This window comes from Phyllostomus discolor, chromosome 10 (genome assembly GCF_004126475.2).
Source record: "Phyllostomus discolor isolate MPI-MPIP mPhyDis1 chromosome 10, mPhyDis1.pri.v3, whole genome shotgun sequence".
Classification (NCBI taxonomy): domain Eukaryota; kingdom Metazoa; phylum Chordata; class Mammalia; order Chiroptera; family Phyllostomidae; genus Phyllostomus; species Phyllostomus discolor.
The window spans coordinates 65,162,019-65,186,300 of NC_040912.2; the positions used below are offsets into that span (position 1 = coordinate 65,162,019).

At 36.5% G+C, this 24,282-nt stretch overlaps 1 protein-coding gene across 7 annotated transcripts in view; it reads left to right on the forward strand.

Moving 5' to 3' along the window:
- CFTR (CF transmembrane conductance regulator) overlaps nucleotides 1-24,282 on the forward strand; it is a 210,937-nt gene that overhangs the window by 145,971 nt on the left and 40,684 nt on the right. For 6 of the 7 annotated variants that reach the window (XM_036010839.1, XM_028525739.2, XM_036010838.1 and 3 more), the window contains one exon: nucleotides 8,144-8,395. The exons of the other annotated variant lie outside the window; for it this stretch is intronic. In XM_036010839.1, the coding sequence (XP_035866732.1) occupies nucleotides 8,144-8,395 (252 nt within the window). The remainder of the gene's footprint in view (nucleotides 1-8,143; nucleotides 8,396-24,282) is intronic. 7 annotated transcript variants of the gene reach the window in all.

The following is a 24,282-nucleotide window of genomic DNA, read 5'->3' on the forward strand; positions in this document are numbered from 1 at the left end:
GGGTTGCATAAAAGTTCTTTGGCTTTTACATTTCTCATACTATTCTTAACTTCCCTCTGTCTGTTTCATACCCAACATTTATGCTTCTTATTCCCTGTATTTCATTCTCTACCCTCCTGCTCCCTGCTGATAACCCTCCATGTGATTTCCATTTCTGTGATTCTCTTCCTGTTCTAGTTGTTTGCTTAGTTTGTTTTTGTTTTTGGTTTATTTTTTAAGTTCAGTTGTTGATAGTTGTAAATTTGTTGTCATTTTATTGTTCATAGTTCTGATCTTTTTCTTTTCTTTTTTATAATATATTTTATTGATTATGCTATTACAGTTGTCCCATTTTCCCCCTTCACTCACCTCCACCCTGCCCACCCCCTCCCACCCACATTCCCCCCTTTAGTTCATGTCCATGTGTCATAAGTTCTTTAGCTTCTACATTTCCCATACTATTCTTGCCCTCCCCCTGTCTATTTTCTACCTACCATCTATGCTACTTATTCTCTGAACCTTTTCCCCCTCTCTCCTCCCCCAACTCCCCTGTTGCTAATCCTCCATGTGATCTCCATTTCTGTGGTTCTGTTCCTGTTCTATTTGTTTGTTTAGTTTGCTTTTGTTTAGGTGTGGTTGTTACTAACTGTAAGTTTGATGTCTTTTTTTTACTGTTTATATTTTTTATCTTCTTTTTCCTAGATAAGTCCCTTTAACATTTCATATAATAAGGGCTTAGTGGTGATGAACTCCTTTAACTTGACCTTATCTGAGAAGCACTTTATTTGCCCTTCCACTCTAAATGAAAGCTTAGCTGGATAGAGCAATCTTGGATGTAGGTCCTTGCCTTTCATGACTTGGAATACTTCTTTCCAGTCCCTTCTTGCCTGCAAGATCTCTTTTAAGAAATCACCTGATATTCTGATGGTAACTCCTTTGTAGGTAACTGTCCCCTTATGTCTTGCTACTTCTAGAATTCTCTCCTTCATTTTTACCTTGGGTAATGTAATTATGATATGCCTTGATGTGTTCCTCCATGGGTCCAACCTCTTTGGGACTCTCTGAGCTTCCAGGACTTCCTAGAAGTCTATTTCCCTTGCCAGATTGGGGAAATTCTCCTTTATTATTTGTTCAAATAACTTTTCCACTTGTTGTTTTTCCCCTTCCCCTTCTGGTACCACTTAATTCAGATTTTGGAATGTTTAAAGATGTCCTGGAGGATCCTAAGCCTCTCTTCATTTTTTTTTAATTCCTGTTTCTTTATTCTTTTCTGTTTGGTTGTTCCTTTTTTCCTTCTGGTCCAGTCCATTGATTTGAAACCCAATTTTCTTTCCATCACTATTGGTTCCCTGTGCAGTTTTCTTCATTTCACTTATTGTAGCCTTCATTTGTTCATCTAATTTGTGACCAAAATCAGCCAATTCTGTGAGCATCCTTCCTGATCACCAGTGCTTTGAATTGAGCATCTGATAGGTTGGCTAACTCTTGTTTGCCTAAAAGGACTGGCTGAGGGGCTTTCAGTTCTGTTTGACCCATCTTTTTTTTCCCTTTGGTCTGGTCCCACCTGTTACATATGAGGGGCAGAGCCTTAGGTGTTCACCAGGTGGGGCACCTCAGTTGCTGGGTTGTGACATTTTATGTGGTGTCAGGGTCCAAGAGGGAACAATGGCACCTGCTCTGCTCTCTCTAGGACTTCAGTCCCCTCTGCCACTTCCCACAGGCAGATTTGGCCCTTGTGGTGCTGGCTCCTGGGCGGGTGAGCTTGTGTACTTTCTAGGACTCTGTGGGTCTCCCCAAGGAGCTCTCCTGTGAGGCTGAGAGAATCTCCCAGCCTCAACCCCCACAGGTGTTTTCAATCGGTGCTTTTAGGCTTTGTTTCCGAGCACTGGGCCCCTGGGTTGTGCGGTCTGTGTCGCTGCCTGTTTTTACCTAGTTTATCTGCCCAAGAATGTGTGACTGAGGACAGCCAGTTGCCTTGCACACCTCACTGGGTCTGCTCGTTGCTTCCCCCATGCAGGGTCTGCCACCAGGTCTTTCAGCTGCCCCTGCATGTCTGCCAACTGCTGCCTGCACCCTGTGCACCCCCATCTGCCAGCCACCACTTTTTCCTGCCAGGACCCCTCAACCCCTCTTCATAGGCCTCTGACTCCTCCCCTTCTTACCAGTCTGGATGAATGGTTGTCAAACTTCCGTTCAGTTCATTTCTCTCTGTTCTGGTTGTTTTTTGTTTCTAAATTTTTGTTGTCCTCAGTTTCGGTTGTGCGAGGAGGCACAGTACATCTACCTATGCCTCCATCTTGGCCAGAAGTCCTCTGTTGAAATATTTTTAATGAATACCACATACACCCAGTTTCATTTACCAAACACTTGTTGATGGCCTGTCATGTACTTTAAAAAAAAGAAAAGAAAAAGAAGATAGATTGTAAGTTCTAATATGAATAGTAGATTTAATGAATGATGTCACCTTTGAACACATTTGAGTCTTCCTTTGCCTGTTGGCACACTTAATACCATGATTACTAAAGCTCCTAATTATTGAAAATAGGCATCAACATATTTGATACCTCATGTTTACCTAGAACAAGCCTTGTGTCATTAGTTGTAATGGATTTTCTTTCTTTCATGTCAAGAACACAATCTCAATAGCTTCTTGCAGTCGGAAAAAGTGACACGGACTTGTCATGTGATTTGCCACAGGTTAAAGTACATAAATCATTTGTGTAGATAGCAAGTGATAATAATTTACTAAGGGTTAGAGTTTATAGTACACTGTAAGTAACTCACTTACGCTGTTAATGTTAATAAATTATAGCAATATGGCACCTGGCTTTTTATGTCCTCTAGAAGCACAAATGATAGATACAGAAAGAGAGAACAGAGTTTCAAGGATGTATTTTGAGCACAGCCTGTTTTCATGGTAACAACTATCTCTTAAGTCTGTCTTGGGTCAGGTATGTCAGTAAGTGCTGAGAAACAGTTATTTTGGGCCTATCTGGAAGGAGCTATGATTTAATGTATTTTAATACCTCCTTTTATATTCTTCACATTTTGAAAATTTCTCTGTGCAATGTGTGATGTTTTTCATATTGTACAAATTTTCCAGATGCTTCTCCACACTTCTTTCTTGCAATCTTCCTATAACAACCAGTTATGAAAACTTTTTACAGTATCACTAACCATATGTCAGGATCATAAAAATAAATTTTCTATTGCCATGGCTTTTGGGGTGTCTGGGTTTATGAACAAATAAAAGGATAAAAGGAACTTGAATGATTTAGTGAGGGAGGAAAATGTGGCTTCATAACTTATTCTAGAAAATGTCTTCAAATTCTCTCTCCCCTCTTTGTCAACAAAAAGTGAAAGTGAAAATCAGAAATTATTTCTTTTTCCCTTAAAGATATTCTTATAAAGAAAGGTTGAGATGAGGCTATGGAGCTATGTTTTTGTTAGAATCATCACTCATATGACTCCATAATAAGAAGACAAACAATCCAATTAAAAAGTAGGCAAAGAACCTGAATAGACACTTCTCCAAAAGAACATACAGACGGGAGGGCCCAGAAACATAATTAAAATGCTCAACACCACTAGCCATTAGAGAGATGCATATTGAAACCACAATACCTCACAATGGTCAGAGTGGCCATCATTAATAAATCAACAAACAAGAGCTAGCAAGGTTGTGGAGAAAAAGGAACCCTAGCACATAGTTGGTGAGAATGCAGACTGGTACAGCCACTGTAAAAAATACTATGAAATTTTCTCAGAAAACTGAAGATGGAACTCCTTTTTGATCCAGTGATCCCACTGCTGGGATTATACCCTAAGAATACCGAAACATCGATTCAAAAGAATATGTACGCCAATGTTCATAGCAGCATAATTTGCAATAGCCAAGTGCTAGAAACAGCCAAAATGCCCATCAATAAATGATTGGATCAAAAACTGTGGTACGTGCCCTGGCTGGCACAGCTCAGTGGATTGAGTGCGGGCTGCGAACCAAAGTGTCACAGGTTTGATTCCCAGTCAGGTCACATGCCTGGGTTGCAGGCCACGGCCCCCGTGACCGCACATTGATGTTTCTCTCTTTCTCTCTTCCTCCCTCCCTTCCCTCTCTATAAATAAATAAATAAATAATCTTAAAAAAAACCTGTGGTACATATGAACAATGGAATACTACATAGCAGGAAGAAAAACAGAGCTCCTACCCTTCATGAAAGCATGGATGGAACTGGAGAGCATTATGCTAAGTGATGTGAGCCAGGTGTTGAAAGACAAATACCATATGATCTCAGTTATAAGTGGAAACTAATCAACAAAATAAATAAATGAGTAAAATAGAACCAGAAACTTGGAAATAAAGAACAAACTGACCATGATCAGAAAGGAAGAGGAAGGGGAATTACAGGGGGAAAGAAGGAGAAGGGGCAAGCCAAGGAACAGGAATAGAGGACTCATGCATATGGACAGTGGGGGGATTAACTGTAGAAGTGGTGGGTGCAGGGCAGTGGAGAGCAATGGGGAAAAAGGTGAGACAACTGTAACTGAACAACAACAATAATAATAATTAAAACCTATCACACTTCCAAAAGAATTTGTTCTCCTGTGCTTAGATTAGTAACTTTAGAAATTACTATAAAGATAATGGGACTCAGTTTTAAAGATTGATTCAGGAGAATTTTTTAGCATAGCAAATTTAAATAATAAAATGAAAAATTTAACACAGATTATTCTCAAACAAAAATCACTTTGTTTTGGCTAAACTCCAATTTCATAGAAATTTGCACAGATTATGTCATTTTCCTTTTCACATAAAGAATGGGTTCAGTGTTTCTGTGTCTTGAGTCTCTTTTGGCAAACACTTACTTCTCATTATCTAAGTGTTACCACCAAAACTGGGGATGACTGCAAACAGACTTTGCTGTCAATGGGCCAGACACAGTCTGCCCCTTCATTGGTTTCCCTTCAGTACCATGCTGGAGATACCAGGAAATCAGAAGCTATCATCTGTGTCTAGACATGCTAAGCTACCATGTCTATTCCATGGCTGCCATGCCAAGCCAGGCACTGGAAAGCCTGTTTCCTGGGTTCCACCTTGGAATTGAGGCACAGTCCTCCTATTTTCTAAAACCCCCGAAATCTGCTTGAGGATGAAAACACAGTTCGGTTACAAGGCAGTACTCCTTTTTAGAGAAACTGGTGTCTCAGCCCTCTTGCTATCCCCATTCATGAATCAGACTGTAGAGTGAGAGAAGGAGCTATTTCTCTTACATAGAAGTTCATCTGTGGCTATTGTTTCTGTGTAAACATGGTGCTTTCAATTCTTCATGTTTTGGCTTTGAAGCTTAAAAGCCAATATTCATGTGCTTTAATTTTTCAAACTATCAATCTATGACACTAAAAGCCATTTTTTGAAACTTGAAAGACCAGGATTAATTTTCTGTGTTCTGGTTCTCATGTGGCTTCTCCTTCAAAAGGCACTGGAAGTAGAGTATGCAAATTGGAGACCCTGTGAGGTACAAGGCATTGGTTCATGATTAATAATATTATCTGGCCACATTATCTATTCAGTAATGGTATTTCAGTGGCTGCAAAGCTGACCATAATGCAGACACCTTGCCCCATTTTCTTCCCTTCAGAAAATGTTCTAACCCATCGAATTGAATGAGTGTTTGTTCATATGCTGTGGGTAAGTGCCTATTGTTAAGATAGACTTTTTCCTGATCAGGTCAGGGTAACCAGGTAATGTTGTGGGTAACTGTAATAGTCTGTCTTAAGGCTACTTTAAGGAACTAGTCTGTATGAAAGATGTCATTTTGAACATTATATTTTCTGAATTTGATAAATATGTTCTCTTTGACATATTACACATTAGAAGTTATGGATTTATACTTCAGAAGTGAGCCTCACTAATAGAGAATATGATTTGCTGTGATCAAACTCAAATTCTTAAATAAAATATTACATATTATATTTTAGTGCTGCCAAAATAGTAATTTTGGATGTTATCTTGTAATAACACTGCACATAATTCTGAGTTGTTTAGATAAGCAAAACTTAAATGCTTTATTGATTGTACAGAAGTATTAAAAATGAGGGATTTTTGTTATATAGTGTCTTTCTTGACATTCTAAAGCACTTAACAAAGACAATTGGAATTCTTCATAGCACTGATATGCAGAAATATCAACAGTCTTAACTACATTTCCCATTTCAAGAGAGTGATGTTATTCTTACACAGCATAAATACAATAAGATATTTGAAATGCATTTGAGCTACTTTTCTAGTGGTTCCATCTCAGTGGTAGTTACAATTCTAATTTATTTTCCAAACCTTAAATAGAGTACCAGCTTCCTGTAAAAATTAATGACAGTGAAATGCAAGAGTATACTTTAATTCAAAGTTAATAAAAATAACTGAATTAGGATTTAGCAACCAATGAAAGTCATCCATAACTTGTAAATTTAAAATATTACATGTGGGAGCAATGATGATTATATGCCTCTCACATCCCCTAGAATTGTAAGGTGGATGTGGGTTTTGGGTACTTTCTACTTCCATTAACAGTGGGTGCAGCTTAAAAAGATTTTTTTCATGAATCTTAAACAATTGTTGAAGATAATTCTAAGAGAAAAGAAATTGAAGCACAGAATTACTAGGTAAAAGAAAAAACTTTACAAACAGGCTTGATCAGTGGCATGTAGACAATACAATCAGATGTGCTAAGCTGGAACTTTTAATGTTCCATTAAGGATCAGTATCTAAATTGCTCAACCTCCCAGTCATTTCATAGATAAAGAATTTTTCCTAGTCAATTTTGACAATAAAGATAGAAATAATAGAAGAAAATGCTGCAAATACATTTCTTCCAACATTTTTTGCAAACATATTTCTAATAATCTATAGCTTAATTATAAGTAAAATAAGACATTGCCACTATAAAGAAGAAGGATGAATTTTGACTGAGTAAAGTCAGAAGCAACAGTTACTTTTAAGGCAAGAAAAAGGAGTAAATTTCTATTCAGTAAGCTATTAATTCCTGGGAAAGACTGATTCACAGGATTAAGGGTGATATCTTTTGAAATTAGAAACTGAGTGAATTCAAAAGCTGTAATTCTTTTGTCTTATTCATTTATTTATTCATACATGAGTATATTTAATCATTCACATATTTGTTCCTTAATTAAATAATTAATTTTCAAAAATTATTGGGTGCCTTTTTTATGCCACACTATTTTAAAAATTATATTCCAAATTCTAATAAACCATAATTATTCATAGTTTAACTCTTTTATTTTTATTTACATTAAAATATGTGCTGTTAAGTATTATATGAATAAGTTTGTAAAGCAGATACCTATTTAATTTCAAATACAACCCTTGTACACAGTCATATTTTGGTCAGCAATGAAAATTGATCTTTAAAATGATTAAATGTAATTATTTAACCACAGATGTATGCCAATGACTTAAATTTGTTTGAAGAATACTGTGAAATTATTCAATATTTACTAAACTTCAAGAGTTTATTTACCACTGAACTGACATAGAATTGTAGAGAGTTATTAAAGCAATTCAAGAGAAAGACAAGAATCTTCTATGGTGGTTTTGAGGCATATATTTTATTATAATATACCAGTCATACAACATTGTGCAGTGCTGCTCATAGTATAAAAGCTTTTCCCCTTGCCATCATCTAATGCCTTGAGTATAGTTTAGCTATTTATGTGTAGCTCGCATAACTGAGAATTAAGTGATCGCAAAATTAAACAGGTCTATCCAAAGCCCACTTATATACTGTACTTTGCTGTGTATAATGTGCACTTTTTGCCCAAAATTTTGAGGAAAAAATAAGGATGCACATTATACATGGGTATAATGATTATATACCATGGGCATAATAATCCCACGAACAATGTGCACAAAAATGTGGGTGCACATTATTCATGCAAAAAGTAACTCCTAGTTCATTCTCTTTGATCAAACTTTTAATTATATCCAATTTCCTGTGAGTTCATTGACAAACCTTATGACAAATAAGCAAGAGATGAGTACATGAGTGTTACATCCTACAAGTTATTTGTTAGGAAACATCAAACTAATTATGACATTGTCCACAGCTCTAAAACAAACAAAAATAAAATATTGTTATTTTCATTTCAGATGCGGTCTGTGAGCCGAGTCTTTAAGTTTATAGACATGCCAACAGAAGAAAGTAAATCTGCCAAGTTGATCAAACCATCTAAGGATGACCAGCTCACGAAATTTATGATTATTGAGAATCAGCACGTGAAGAAAGATGACCTCTGGCCCTTAGGGGGCCAAATAACCGTCCAAAACCTCATAGCAAAATATACAGACAATGGGAATGCCATATTGGAGAACATTTCCTTCTCGATAAGTCCTGGCCAGAGGGTGAGATTTCAATATTACTTGCTTTGTTGGACCTGGGGTCAATAAGTGAATCTCAGGAGCCTAGAGTGATGTGTTCATAGAATCCACTTGTAACACTATTATTGTAGACTAGAATTTATATTGAACATGCATATTTAAGTTATTATATGGAGTCATTATTTTATCCATATGAAATTTAGTTTGCAGAGTCCTGAGTCTATATAATAGGTTAAGTTAAATATGCTTCCACTTGCAGAGTATCTAATTGATTGCTAGGTTACTAACTAAAGAAGCCATTAAATAAACCAAAATTATGATATGTTTTAGATTTTGCATCTTGAAACTATCTGGCAGAGAAATATTTTGTTATTGACTTCATCTAATGTCTTCTTAAATTTTACCTAATTTATGCTGTCAGAGAAATGGTACTTTTTTTCTTCATTTTTTTTCAGTTTGTTTAGTTGGAGTTTTTATCGAGGTACGGATTAATTTTTCCAATAATTTTCCAAGAAAATTTTATTATTTAATAAGTAAAAATAACTGCATTATTGTGAAGCATTCTTTATGGATCCCAGCACTGAGCTGAACACATAGAAAGTACTCAAGTATTCTGATTCTGGAATTGATTCTTACAGAGATTGTTGTTATTTCTACATTTTATGCTCTATAAATATGGTTTAGTATTGTCTTCAAATCCCATACTCTGGGCCACTCCATAAATCTACACAGGAGTTTTATATTGTTTTGATTGTTTTTTTAATACAAGAAAGCCATTTCTTAAGAAAGTTGAATTTAAAACTTCATGTCTTTATAGTTTTATTTCAAATAGATAATTTTAAACTATTGAGATAATGGTCAGGGAAGTTTACTAGGCCACTATTTCTATCAATACATAAAAAGAGACTGTTATCATTTGCTTTTGTCCATAGGTTTAGGAATATTTGATAATTTAATACACTGGATAAAGTTCCATTAAAAAGTACAAAATGAGCAAAAGTTTCTGCATACTATAATAAATGGCTTAAAGTGGCATGCTGGAAATTTTGACTCACCTTTTTAATCTTATAGCTAGGATAAATAAATTCACATACTACTAAAACTAGCTACTATATTTCTTTATATTATAAAGAATGGGGCTTTATTATTTTTTATAGAAAACAGTTTTAAATGGACATAAGTGGAAAGACTTTAGATTTCTTTATTGAATTTATCCCTGCTATTAGAATGAGGTTGTTTGTGGGAATTTATTTTATATCATAGCTCTCATGAAATTTCTGAGATTTTTGACATTTTTGTTTCATTATTGAAATCAGAGAAGTGCCAAAATTATGCTTTGGAACTGTGTAAAATTAATGATTTGTTTTCACTCTTTCCTTGCATTGAGATAAGCATTATTAAGTATTCTCATTTGCTTTATTCATCAAAGAATGCCATCAGCAGTTCAGTGTCCCTGGAGTCACCAGGATACATGCTTTAAGTGCTGTCATCTACTTATAAAAAATTACAACAAATAGTTTGATTTTTGAATATTGATTTTTACCACAGCTTTCCACCTTTGACCAAGCTGTGGTAAATCATTTGCTTTCCTTCCTCTTGACATCCTCCCACCCCATAACTTTGCCAATGCTCATTTGCCCACTCAATTAAAGTCAACTAAATCCTAGTACAGTGACATAATTTGCGGAGTCCTCTTTTCTGTGCAGTTTCTCTGATGTGAGAGTAGTAATCAGAGATGCTATAAAATAAGCAAGAAACAGTATGCTCAGGCATCTCATTTTCCTTGAACCTATACATAAAAAACAGGCTGTGTGTTTTAGTAACTATTCTTTGCAAGGCGGTGTCTAGTTGCTGTGAGTATGGATCTTTCCATCCATGGATGGAAACTAATGTTTATTGGGTGCTTATCATGCACTAATCACTGTTTAAAGACCTTTATTTGCTGTCACATTTCATCTTATTATAACTCAAAAAGGTAGCTATTATTACCCTTTTTGTACACAATGGAAGAAACTGAAGTTCAATTAAGTGACTAAGATATCAGGGATCTTAAGCCCAGGTCTATCGAACTTGAAAGTTTTTTTTCACAAGTTGCCACTGCTTCTCTTAAAAGAAGAATAATGAGTAGAAAAGGGGGGTTGGGGGAGAGAGAGAGAGAGGGAGACAGAGAAGGAGAGAGAGAGAGGAGGAGAAAAATGAAATTTTCCCAGGAGATGACAATCTAAAAGAAGTACAAGTTCCAGTAAGGGGCTGAGGCAGATTTATCATGGAGTTAACAAAACTTACGTTTTAAGTTTCAGAGAACTTCCCTTGCCTGAGCCCCTTCCAAGGTCCCATGCCTATTTTTGTACTTCTAATTTTCATCTTTATTCTTAAAGAAAGCTTCCCCTCCAAATTATATAAGTTTTAGGCTCCCAAAAGATCTTTGTTATACCCTTGAACAGTGATTAAAATGCTAAGGTAATACAGAGGAGGAAGCAGTTAGTATTGGTTGGCTGATAGTTGGGCTACTCAGGAAAAGTTTTCTATAGAAGTGGCATTTAGAATAAGACAGACTTGAATTATGTATTTAAAACAAGTGAAGGTGGGTGAAGAAGGGTTCTATCAGTTATGAGAATATCACAAGACATGAAGGATGACAGAAAACAATTACTGTTTTAGTCAGGCTGGGGAATACATAAAGGATGTAATGGGAGATAAGATTCTATGAATCTGGAGCACCAAAACAACAAAAGAAGTTGACAACTCAGAATATTCTAGTTCATTGTGCTCCTAAGTGGTCTTTTATCATCTTTAAGAGCAGTGATTCTCAAAGTGTGGTCCCTGGGCCAGCATCATTTGCATCACTTAAATACTTGTGAGTAATGCATATTATTGAGCCCCAATGACCTCTACTGAATAAAAGTCTCTGGGGTTGGGAATAGTGGTCTTGCTCTGTCATACCTTCCAGGTAGCGCTGGTTCATGTCTGCCCAGGGATGAGAACCCCTATTTAAAAGAATCATTTGGTGTAGGGGAGTAAGTGTAGAAGTTCAATAACAAAAGGTTATTAAATAGGTGAGTGCTGAAGTGAGAAGCTATGTAGAACACCAATGTTGGTGGTAGAAAAGAAAAAGTAAGAGCACCTGTCTAAGAGCATGGCTACATGGAGATATTTGCCTTTGCACTAGAGAGGGGTATGTTTTTAAACAATTAAGGACAGGAGGAAAGGAGATCAGTGGAGTTAAAAGAGAAGTGAAGTTCAAATGAATCATTGAACAAAGAGATGGGAAACTGAAAATGTTCATATTATACAGCCTTAATCTTTTAAGTTAACTACAAGCCAAAGTCATGGAAGTTGAGTAGTGTCAGTTTTTTGACTGTGTTCTTCTTCAATGTTGTGTTGACTATTCAAGGTCTTTTGTATATCCATATGAACTTCAGAATCAGTTTTTCAGATCCACAAAATAACTTTCTGGGATTTTGATTGGGATGACATTGAATCTGTAAAGTCAGGGAAACTGACATTTTGCAATATTTGAGTCTCCCTATCAGTAAACGTGGAATCTCTCCATTTAATCTTTCTTTGACTTCATTGATCATAATTTTATAGTTTTCCTGATCTAAATCTTGTGTATTTTTTTAAACTTATATCTAAGTATTTTAATTTGGGGGCTGCTAATGTAAATGGTAATGTGTTTTTAATTTCAATTTCTACTTGTTCATTGCTTATATATAGAAAACAATTGACTTGTGTATGTTAATCTTGTATCCTGCAACTTTGCTATTATCACTTATTACCTCCAGGAGTTTTATATTGCTTCTTCTGAGTTTTAAGCATAGACAATCATGTCATGTGTGAGTAAGGACAGTTATCTTCCTTTTTTTCCAATTCATATACCTGCTATTTCCTTATCTTATTTCATTATTAAGGCTTTCAAGATGTCAAAAAGGAGTGATAAAGAGGGGGCAGCCTTGCTTTGTTCCTAATGTTTGCAAGAAAACTTTGACTATTTCACCTTTAAGTATGATGTTAGCTATAGAGTTTTTGTAGATGTCCTTATCAAGTTGAGGAAGTTCCCCTCTATTCCTAGTTTATTGACAGTATTAGTAAGATCATGCAATTTACTTATTTATCCCATTGATGTGATAAATTAAATTAATTGATTTGCAAATTTCGAACTAATCTTACATATCTGGATAAATCCCCCTTGGTTGTGGTATATAATCCTCTTTACAGAATGTTGTGTTTGATTTGCTAATATTTTCTAAAAGATTTTTAGATCTACATTTATGAGAAATATGGGTCTGTGAGATCTTCAGATAGTTTTGGGATTATGTTAATGCTGGCCTTACAGAATGAGTCAAGAAACATTTTCTCTGTTTCTATCTTCTGGAACAGATTGTAGCAAATTGGTAGAAACTCTAACTGTTTAATAGGACTCACCAGTGAAGCTATCTGGGCATGGTGATGTCTGATTTGGAGGAATATTAATTAGTAAATAAATATTCAATTTATTTAAAAGATATATACCTATTCAGATTGTCTCTTTCTTCTTGTGTCAGTTTGTCAGATTGTGCCTTTCAAGGGAATAGTCCATTTCATCTAGATTATCAAAGTAGTGGGAATAAAGTTGTTCATAGGCACTCTTATTATTCTCTTAAACATGGGATATATACTTATGTCCCCTCTTTCATTTTTTCTATCAGTAATTTGTGGCAATCTCTCTTATTTTCTTAGATAACATGACTAGAAACTTATTGATTATATTAATCTTTTCAAAGCATCAACTTTTGTTTTCTTAATTTTTCTCTAATGATTTCTTGTTTTCCATTAAATTAGTTGATTCTGCTCTAATTTGATTATTTCTTGTCTTTGTTTAGATTTAATTCGCTCTTATTTTTCTAGGTTTCTATGACAGATTAGAATATTGATTTTATATATCTCTTCTTTTTCTACATGTATATATTTAATGCTATAAACATCCCTCTATACTGTTTTTGCTGCATACCATACATTTTGAAAAAATTACATTTTAATTTTTACTTGTTTGAAATATTTTAAATTTTTTCGTGAGTTTTCTTTTTTGACCCAATTGTTTAATCTCCAAGTATTTGGAGATTCTCCAGCTGTCTTTCTATTATTGATTCCTAGTTTTAAATGTTCTGTGGTCTGATAGCACACATTGTAAGATTTCTACTCTTGTTTGTTGAAGCATGTTTTATGGCCCATAATGTGATTTATTTTGGGTAATGTACTGTGCAGGCTTGAGAATAATCTGTATTTTGCTGCTATTGGATGAAGTAGTTGATACATGTCAATTATATTTAGCTGACTGATGGTTCCATAGAGTTTAATTGTGTCCTCGCTGCCTTTCTTACTGCTGTATCTGTCCCTTTTTGATAGCGTGTTGATCTCTCTAACTGTAAAGTGGATTCATCTATTTCTCTTTGGAGTTCTGTCAATTTATGCCTCCTTAAAAAGTTTTTTGTCTGTATGTGGTTAACCTCAAATTGCAATATATATTTTTAGCTAATTCATGTCACATTTAAATAACATTATAGTATAATACTTCATAGTTAGTTCAGGTATGTTATTATAACAATATTCCCAATTCCTCCCTCTTGTTCCTTATAATGTTGCTGCCATACATGACACTCATGCAGAAGCATATATACTACAAACATACATAATTGAATATATTGTTGTTATTATTATTTAAACAAACTTGTCTGTTAGATCAATTTAGATCAATTAAAAAATAAAAAATAATTTTAAAAATTTACCTTCATTTATTCATTCTCTCATGCTCTTCCTTTTTTATGTAAATCTAAGTTTCTGACATGTTTTCCTTTTCTTTAAAGAACTTTATGAAACACTTTTTGCAAAGCTGGTATGCTGGCATCAAACTCTCTCAATATTTGAGAGAGTTTTTATTTCTCCTTTATTTTTGAAGTAGAATTTCACAGGGTACTGAATTCTAGTTCAGTGGGTTGTTTTCTCTCAACACTAAATATTTCACTCCATTCTCTTTTTCCTTGAATGTTTTCTGAAGAGTGCTTGGATTGATTTTTTTTCTATGTATGTATGTATGTATGTACATATGTATGTATAATTGTTGTTCATGTATGGTTGTCTCCATTTTCCCACCACCACTTTCCCCCCCAAACCCACCCTCACCTCCCACCCCCAATCCTTACCTTCTTTGGCTTTGTCAATGGGTCCTTTATACAGGTTCCTTAATGACACTTTCCCTTCTTTCCTCTGTTAACCCCCTCTCCCCACACCTCTGATTACTGTCAGTTTGTTCTTTATTTCAATGTCTCTGGCTATATTTTACTTGCTTATTTGTTTTGTTGATTAGGTTCCACTGATAGGTGAGATCCTATGGTATTTGTCTTTTACCACCCGGATTACTTCATTTAGCACAATGCTCTCCAGTTCCATCCATGCTGTTGCGAAGGGTAGGAGTTCCTTCTTGCTTTTTGTTGAATAATATTCCATTGTGTAAATGTACCATAGTTTTTGAGCCACTCATTTACTGATAGGTATCTAAGTTGCTTCCAAAACTTGGCTATTGTAAATTATGCAGATATGAACATTGGTGTGCATAGATTCTTTTGAATTGGCATTTCAGGATTCTTAGTGTATAATTCCAGTAGCAGAATTGCTGGGTCAAAAGCAGTTCCATTTTTAGTTTTTTAGGAAATTCTATACTGTTTTTCACAGTGACTGCACCAGTCTGAATTTCCACCAACAATGTACTAGGGTTCACTTTCTCCACAATCTTGTCAGCACTTATTGTTTGCTGATTTCTTTATGTTGGCCCATTATGGCCAGTGTGAAGTGGTATCTCATTGTGGTTTTAATTTGCCTCTCTCTGATGGTTATTGATGCTGAGCATCCTTTCAATGTGTCTGTGCCCTCTGTATGTCCTCCTTGGAGACATGCCTGTTCAGGTCCTTTGCCCATTTTCTAGTTGGATTGTTTGTCTTCTTCATTTTTTTTTATTTTAATCATTGTTAAAGTACAGTTTTCTCCCTTTTACTCCCAATCCAGCCCACCCACCCAACCCTCCCCTCTTCCCTCCCATTACCACCCTCCCCCTAGTTTTTGTGCATGTATCCTTTAAATTTGTTCCTGTAAACACTTCCCATTCTCCCCTGAAATTCCCTCTTCTCTCCCCTGTGGTCACTGTCAGTCTGTCCTCTATTTCAGTGTCTTTGGTTATATTTTGCTTGTTTCCTTGTTTTGTTGTTTAGACTCCTGTTAAAGGTGAGATCATATGGTATTTGTCTTTCACTGCCTGGCTTGTTTCGCTTAGCATAATGCTTTCCAGCTTCATCCAAGCTGTTGCAAAGGGTAGGAGCTCCTCCTTTTTTTCTGCTGCATAGAATTCCATTGTGCAAATGTACCATAGTTTTTTGATCCATTCATTTACTGATGGGCATCTAGGTTGCTTCCAGCATCCAGCTATTGTAAATTGTGCTGCTGTGAACATTGGGGTGCATAGGTTCTTTTGGATTGGTATTTTAGTGTTCTTAGGATATAGTCCCAGCAGTGGAATTGCTGGGTCAAAAGGCAGATCCATTTTTAGTTTTCTGAGGAAGTTCCATACTGCTTTCCATAGTGGTGGTACCAGTCTGCAGTCCCACCAACAGTGCACTAGGGACCCCTTTTCTCCACAACCTCTCCAACACTTGTTGTTTGTTTTTTTGTTTATGATGGCCATTCTGACTGGTGTGAAGTGGTATCTCATTGTGGTTTTAATTTGCATCTCTGATAGCTAGTGATATTGAACATCATTTCATGTGTCTTTGGATTTTCTGTATATCCTCCTTGGAGAAGTGTCTGTTCAAGTTCTTTGCCCATTTTTTAATTGGATTCCTTGTCTTCTTAGAGTGTAGTCATGTAAGTTCTTTATGTAGTTTGGAGATTAAACCCTTGTCTGAGGTATCATTGGCAAATATGTTTTCCCATAGAGTTGGTTCTCTTTTAATTTTGATACTATTTTCTTTAGCTGTGCAGAAGCTTTTAATTTTGATGAGGTTCCATTTGTATATTCTTTCTTTTATGTCCCTTGCTCTAGGGGACATGTCAGTAAAAAAGTTTCTGCGTGAAATATCTGAGATTTTCCTACCTACGTTCTCCTCTAGGATGTTAATGGTGTCACGTTTTATATTTAAGTCTCTTATCCACCTTGAATTTATTTTTGTATAAGGTGTAAGTTGGCGCTCGAGTTTCATTTTTTTGCATGTGGCTGTCCAGTTCTCCCAACACCATTTGTTGAAGAGGCTATTTTTACTCCATTTTATGTTGCTGCCTCCTTTGTCAAATATTAATTGACCATAGAGACTTGGGTTTATTTCTGGGCTCTCTGTTCTGTTCCATTGGTCCTGTTTTTATGCCAGCACCAGGCTGTTTTGATTACAGTGGCCTTGTAGTATAGTTAAGTGTCAGGTATTGCGATCCCTCCTACTTTACTCTTCTTTGTCAAAATTGCTGCAGCTATTCGGGGTCGTTTATGATTCCATATAAATTTTTGAAGTGTTTGTTCTATGTCTGTGAAATAAGCCATTGGTACTCTAATAGGAATTTCATTGAATATATAAATTGCTTTCGGTAGTATGGACATTTTGATGATAATAATTCTTCCAATCCATGAACATGGTATATGTTTCCATTTGTTTGTGTCTTTCTTGATTTCTTTCCTGAGTGTTATGTAGTTTTCTAAATACAGCTGTTTTACCTCTTTGGTTAGATTTATTCCTAGGTATTTTATTTTTCTTTTTGCTATTTCAAATGGGATTTTTCCCTTGATTTCTGCTTCTGCTGTTTCATTGTTGGTGTATAGAAATGCCTTTGACTTCTGGATATTGACTTTGTATCCCGCTGTTTTGCCAAATTCATTTATTAGGTCAAGCAGTTTTTTGGTGGAATCTATAGGATTTTCTATGTACACTGTCATGTCATTTGCAAATAGTGACAGTTTTGTTTCCTCCTTTCTGATTTGGATGCCTTTTATTTCTTTTTCTTGTCTGATCGCTGTGGCTAAAACTTCCAGTACTATATTGAATAGAAGTGGTGAAAGTGGACAGCCTTGTCTTGTTCCTGATCTTAGTCGAAGAGATTTTAATTTTTGCCCATTGAATATGATATTGGCTGTAGGTCTCTCATATATGGCCTTTATTATGTTGAGGAATGCTCCCTCTATTCCCACTTTGCCGAGTGTTTTTATCATGAATGGGTGCTGTACCTTATTAAATGCTTTTTCTACATCTATTGATATGATCATGTGGTTTTTGTCTTTGCTTTTGTTTATGTGATGTATTACATTTACTGATTTGCGAATATTGTACCATGCTTGCATCCCTGGAATGAATCCCACCTTGTCATGGTGTATGATCTTTTTAATGTATTGTTGGATGTGGTTTGCCAGTATTTTGTTGAGGATTTTAGTGTCAATGTTCATCAGTGATATTGGCCTGAAGTTTTCTTTCTTTGTTGTGTCTTTATCTGGTTTTGGAATTAGGATGATGTTGGCCTCCTAAAAAGAGTATGGGAGTCTCCCATCTTTTTGGAATTTTTGGAATAGTCTGTGAAGGATGGGGGTTAGCTCTTCCTTAAATGCTTTGTAGAATTCTCCTGTGAAACCATCTGGTCCAGGGCTTTTGTGTGTTGGGAGTTTTTTTATTACTGCTTCAATTTCTTTTGCTGTTATTGTTTTTTTCAGGCTTTCTGCTTCTTTTTCATTGAGTTTTGGAAGATTATATTTTTCCAGAAATTTTTCCATTTCACCTAGATTTTCAAATTTCTTGCCATACAGTTCTTCATAGTAATTTCTTACAATCCTTTGTATTTCTGTGGTATGTGTTGTAATCTCTCCTCTTTCATTTCTGATTGTGTTTATTTGGGTCTTTTCTCTTTTTTTCTTGATGAGTCTGCTTAAAGGCTTGTCCATTTTGTTTATCTTTTCAAAGAACCAGCTCTTGGATTCATTGATCCTTAGAATTGTGCTTTTAGTCTCTATGTCATTTAATTCTGCTCTGATCTTGGTTATTTCCTTCCTTCTGCTTGCTCTGGGCTGTCTTTGTTGCTGTTCCTCGAGTTCTTGTAGATGTAGGGTTAGGTTGTTTGTTTGAAATGTTTCTAACCTTTTTAGGTGGGCCTGTATCACTATGAACTTCCCTCTCAGGACTGCCTTGGCTGTGTCCCATAAGTTTTGGGTTGTTGTGAGTTTGTTTTCATTTGTTTCCAGAAACCTTTTGATTTCTTCCCTAATATCATTCTTGACCCATTCATTGGTTAATAGCATGCTACTTAATCTCCATGATTTCGAGTGTTTTGGGTTTTTTTGCTTGGGGTTGGTTTCTAGTTTCAGTCCCTTGTGATCTGAGAAAATGCTTGGTATGATTTCAATTTTCTTGAAATTGTTGAGGCTTGTTTTGCGTCCTATCATGTGGTCAATCTTTGAAAATGTTCCGTGTACATTTGAAAAGAATGTGTATTTAGCTTCTTTTGGATGGAGGGCTCTGTATATATCAATAAAGTCCATTTCATCAAGGGTATTGTTCAATGCCACAATATCTTTGTTGATATTTTCTTTGGAAGATCTGTCCATTTTTGATAGTGGGGTGTTAAAATACCCCACTATAATTGTGTTGCTGTCTATATCTTTCTTGAAGTCCCCTAAGATTTTCTTTATGTATTTGAGTGCTCCTATATTTGGTGCATATATATTTACAATATTTATGTCTTCTTGGTGGATTCTTCCCTTGAGTATTATGAAGTGACCTTCTGGGTCTCTCTTTATGGCCCTTTTTTGGAAATCTATTTTGTCTGATGTGAGTATTGCTACCCCAGCTTTTTTTTCCTGTCCATTTGCTTGGAAGATTTGTTTCCAGCCCTTCACTTTCAGCCTGTGAAGGTCTTTTATCCTGAGGTGGGTCTCTTGTAGGCAGCATATTTGTGGGTCATTTTTTCTTATCCATTCAGCTATTCTATGTCTTTTGATTGGAGCATTTAATCCATTTATGTTTAAGGTTATTATTGATAGGTACTTATTTGTTGCCATTTTCCTACCTGTGTTCCCCTCTCTCTCTCCCTCTGTCTCTCCCTCTCTCTCTCTCTTGTCCTTCCTTTCCTTAAAGCAGGCCCTTTAGCATCTCTTGCAGAGCTGGTTTGGTGGAGGTGTATTCTTTTAGACTTCTTTTGTCTGGGAAGCTTCTTATTTGGCCTTCTATCTTGATTGAGAGCCTTGCTGGGTAAAGTAGCCTTGGTTGCAGACCTCTGGTTCTCATTACTTGGAATATTCCTTGCCATTCTCTTCTGGCTTGGAGTGTTTCCATTGAGAAGTCAGCTGTTAGACTTATTGGGGCTCCCTTGTATGTTACTTCCTGTTTCTCCCTTGCTGCATTTAAGATTCTCTCTTTGTCTTGAAATTTTGCCATTTTAATTATGATGTGTCTTGAGGTGGGCCTCTTTGGGTTCCTCTTGATTGGGACTCTCTGTGTTTCCTGGATTTGTGTGACTTTTTCTCTCATCAAATTAGGGAAGTTTTCCTTCATTACTTTTTCAAATAGGTTTTCTATCCCTTGTTCTTCTTCTTCTCCTTCTGGTATCCCTATTATATGGATATTATTATGTTTCATATTGTCTTGCATTTCTCTTAATCCCTCTTCATTCTTTCTGAGCCTCTTTTCCTTTTCTTGCTCTTTCTGGGTATTGTTTTCTACTTTGTCCTCGAGCTCGCTAATCCAATCTTCTGCTTCATCAATCCTGCTTTTCATTCCTTCTACTGTGTTCCTCAGTTCAGAAATGGCATTCTTCATTTCCTCCTGGCCCTTGTTGATAGTTTCTATTTCCTTTTTCATGTTTATATAGTTTGCAGTGAGATCATTATAGCTTCCCTCTAGTTTCTGGTAGCTCATTGTGAGTTCATTGAGCTTCCTGATAGTCATTGTTTTGAACTCAATATCTGATAGTTGAGTTGCCTGTATTTCATTTAGCATTTTGTCTGAGGCTTCCTCCTTTCCCTTCAATTGGGGATTGTTTCTTTGTTTTCTCATTGTTCATGGGATTCTCCTTGTTAGCCTCTGTTTCTTAAATTGATCTGTTCTGGTTCCCTGTGATTATGGTGTGAACTTCTGTGGTAGAATACCTGTGAAATTCAGTGGTGCAGTCTCCTTCGTGTATCCTGGTGTTCACAACTTCCCCCTACTCTTTTTTGTGATCATTTGGAGGAGTAAAGCAAAATGGTTTAAGACAGCAAGACAGTATACTATAATATTTACATTAGCAGCCAGTAGAGAAGAGATGGGATGTCCTTTGGCTACTTATAGTGTTAACTGTGATCCTCTACCCCACTATCCACATTTTAGAAAGGATGGAAAGAAGGTAATACTCTTATTGGGGATGAAAGGATTGTTAGTTGGATTTAGAAAGCTGTGAGGCTGTGGGAGGTCAGATTCTAAGGTAGGGTTAGAATAAAGATTAGTAAATAGGAGTAGTGTGTAAAAGAATAGAGACAACCCCCACAATAATATAGTTCAGGAAATTGCAATGTGGCCTGAGATCAGGTAGGGGTGTTGAGTAGTATTTACAATTGTATGAACTAGGTCTTATTTACAGTAATATTAAAGCAACAATCTTGTGGCAGAATCTATGAGATCTAGATAACAAGAATAAGGAGTATAGAACCTTGAGAGGTGTACTAATGGAACACAGATGAAGGATAGTAAATTATCAACACACTGTGAATGAGATAACAGGGGGAATCTATTAAATGACAGTATAACCAGCCAAGCAAAGAAGATTATACAGAAAGAAAAAGAATACCAAAACACTATTAAAGTAAAAAATGTTGAAAAGTGAGAAAAAAGATAATACAAATTTGCAGTAACTTGCAAGCTCAAAAAAAAAGGGGGGGAAGCAGAAGATGGAGTGCAGGAGAAATAAATTTGGAGTGGAAGGAATAATACTAGGATGAATGGAAGAGAAACATAAGGGATTGAGAGATATAAAAATAATAAGAATTGAAAAATAAAAAGTCACTTAAAACATCAGATAAAATCAATCAACCAACAACAGCCAAAAAAAGCAAAGCAAAACAAAACAAAACAAAACAACCTCTTGTTGGTTTCTAAGTGGTCAGACCAGTTTTTCTGGTTTGCTGGCTTCAGCAGGCTGAGGGGCGTTTGAAATGCTTATCACTCTTCCCAGTCAAATCTCAGTAAGTCTCTCAGGTGCTATCCCCAGGGCCAATCTGACTTTACCCTAGAGGACCCTGGGTGCTCCCCAGCACTCTCTCAGGAGCTCACTGCCGCAGTCTCCTGGGCTCCAGGGCCCTGCAGGGCTCCTGCGTCATTTTGGTTCCACGATGCAAGCTCCAGGGATTGCAAGGAGACATGCCCTTACCCCAAATTCCACTGCGGTGGGTGCTATGTTCTCAGGAAGCACCCGTGACTTTTTTGGATTCACAGTGCAATCTCTGGGGATTGTAAAAGGGCACACCCATCCACCAAATTTTTGAGTTCTGGGCTCTAGGAACACACTAAGCACCACATCCCTTCCGAGTTCACAGTGTGAGAGTCAGGATTCCCAAGGGGGTGCACACTTCCACAGTTCAGCACCACAGGCTCCAGAAACCTGAGAACGCCTGCGCCCTTTCCCTGATAGGGGACTCGAGGTCTGGGTTTTCCACGGATCCACACTCCCACCAGGCTGGGGGTGCGGGTGCACTTCCTGGCCACCCCTGGTCATTCCGGCTGGAGGCACTCACTTCTCCCAGGGCTATGGGTGGGTGCTCACAGCCCCTGAGCGATTGTCTCCCAGTCCAACTTCCCTCTCTGTGCCTTCAAGCCACAAGGTCTCCCCTGGTGTTGCTCAACCCCCATAGTCCGGGGAGGGAGCAGTGACTTTACTCTGCCGGGTGCCCTGAGGCAGACCTGGGAGCACCGGGCCTGGGGACTGCAATCCCCCTGGTCCCCGAGCTGATCCCTGGGTCCCTTTTGTCCTGAAGCAGTCTCCCTACCGTCTGGATATTCAATGATCGCTATAATTTTTGATGTCCTGTTTTCAAAAATGTTTTGGTAAACTAGGCCACTTGCTCTGTTCTTCCACCGATCCTCGAGTTTCCCTCCTCTTCACAGAAGCCGAGAATCATGCTGCCTGGAGCAAAGCCGCCATCTTTCACCCCCCTGTTTGTCTTCTTGGAGTGGAGTTGTGTGAGCTCTTTATATATTTTGGAAATCAAACCCTTGTCTGAGATATCATTTGCAAATATATTTTCCCATGTGGTTGTTTCCTTTTCATTTTGCTGATGTTTTCTTTAGATGTGCAGAAGCTTTTTATTTGGTTAAGTCCCATTTTTTTATTCTTTTCTTTATGTCCCTTGCTCTAGGGTACAGATCGGTGAAAATATTGCTGCATGGAATATTTGAGTGTTTCCTGCCTACATTCTTCTGAAAGACTTTTATGTTATCATGACTTATATTTAAGTCTTTTGTTCACCTTAAATTTATTTTTGTATATGGTGTTAAGTTGGTGATTGAGTTTTGTTTTTGCATGTAGCTGTCCAGGTCTCCCAACAGCATTTGTTGAAGAGATTCCATTTTTTGCTTCTGCTCCCTTTGTCAAATATTAATTGACAATATAGACTTGGGTTTATTTCTGGGCTCTCTATTCTGTTCCATTTATCTATGTGTCTGTTCTTATGCCAGTACCAGACTGTTTTGATTCCAGTGGCTTTGTAATATAGTTTGATGTCAGGTACAGTGATCCCTCCTAATTTGTTCTTCTTTCCCAAAATTGCTGAGACTATTAAGGGTCATTTATGGTTCCATATAAATGTTTTAAATGTTTGTTCTATATCTGTGATATATGTCATTGGTATTTTAATACAGATTGCATTGAATCTATAAATTGCTTTGGATAGTATGGATATTTTGATGATGTTGATTCTTCCAATCCATGAACATGGTAATGCTTACATTTATTTGTGTCTTCCTTAATTTCTTTCTTCAGAGTTGTGTAGTTTTCTAACTACAGGTTATTTATCTCCTTGATTAGGTTTATCCCTGGGTACTTTATTTTTCTTTTTGCTATAGCAAATGAGATTTTTTATTCTGATTTCTGTTTCTGATATTTCATTGTTTGTGTACAACAATGCCTTTGATTTCTGAATATTGACTTTGTGTCTGCTGAGTTGCCAAATTCAATTATTAGGTTGAGTAGTTTTTGGTGGAGTCTATAGGGTTTTCTGTGTGCACTATCATGTCATCTGCAAACAATGACAGTTTTACTTCTTCCTTTCCAATTTGGATGCCTTATATTTTTTTTCTTGTCTGATTGCTGTGGCTAGAACTTCCAATACTATGTTGAATACAAGTGGTGAATGCAGACATCCTTGTCATGTTCCTGATCTTAGTGGGAAAGCTTTTAGATTTTGCCCGATGAGTATGATGTTAACTGCAGGTTTTTCATCTATGGCTTTTATTATTTTGAAGTATGCTCCCTCTATTCCCACTTCTCTGAGTTTTTTAAACATTAATGGGTGTTGTGCCTTATCAAGTGCTTTTTCCATATTTATTGATATGATCATGTGATTTTTGTCTTTCTTGTTCTTTATGTGATGTATTACATTTATTGATTTGCAAATATTGTACTTTCCTTGCATCCAATGGTGAATCCCACTTGATCCTGGAGTATGATCTTTTTAATGTATTGGTGGATGCAATTTACTAATATTTTGTTGAGGATTTTAGTGTTTATGTTCATCAGCAATATTGGCCTGTAGTTTTCTTTCTTTGTTGTGTCTTTGTCCCGTCTGGGGATTAGGATGATGCTGGCCTCATAAAAAGAGTTGGGGAGCCTTCCCTCTTCTTAGATTTTTTTAGAATAGTCTGAGAAAAATAGGGGCTAGCTCTTCCTTA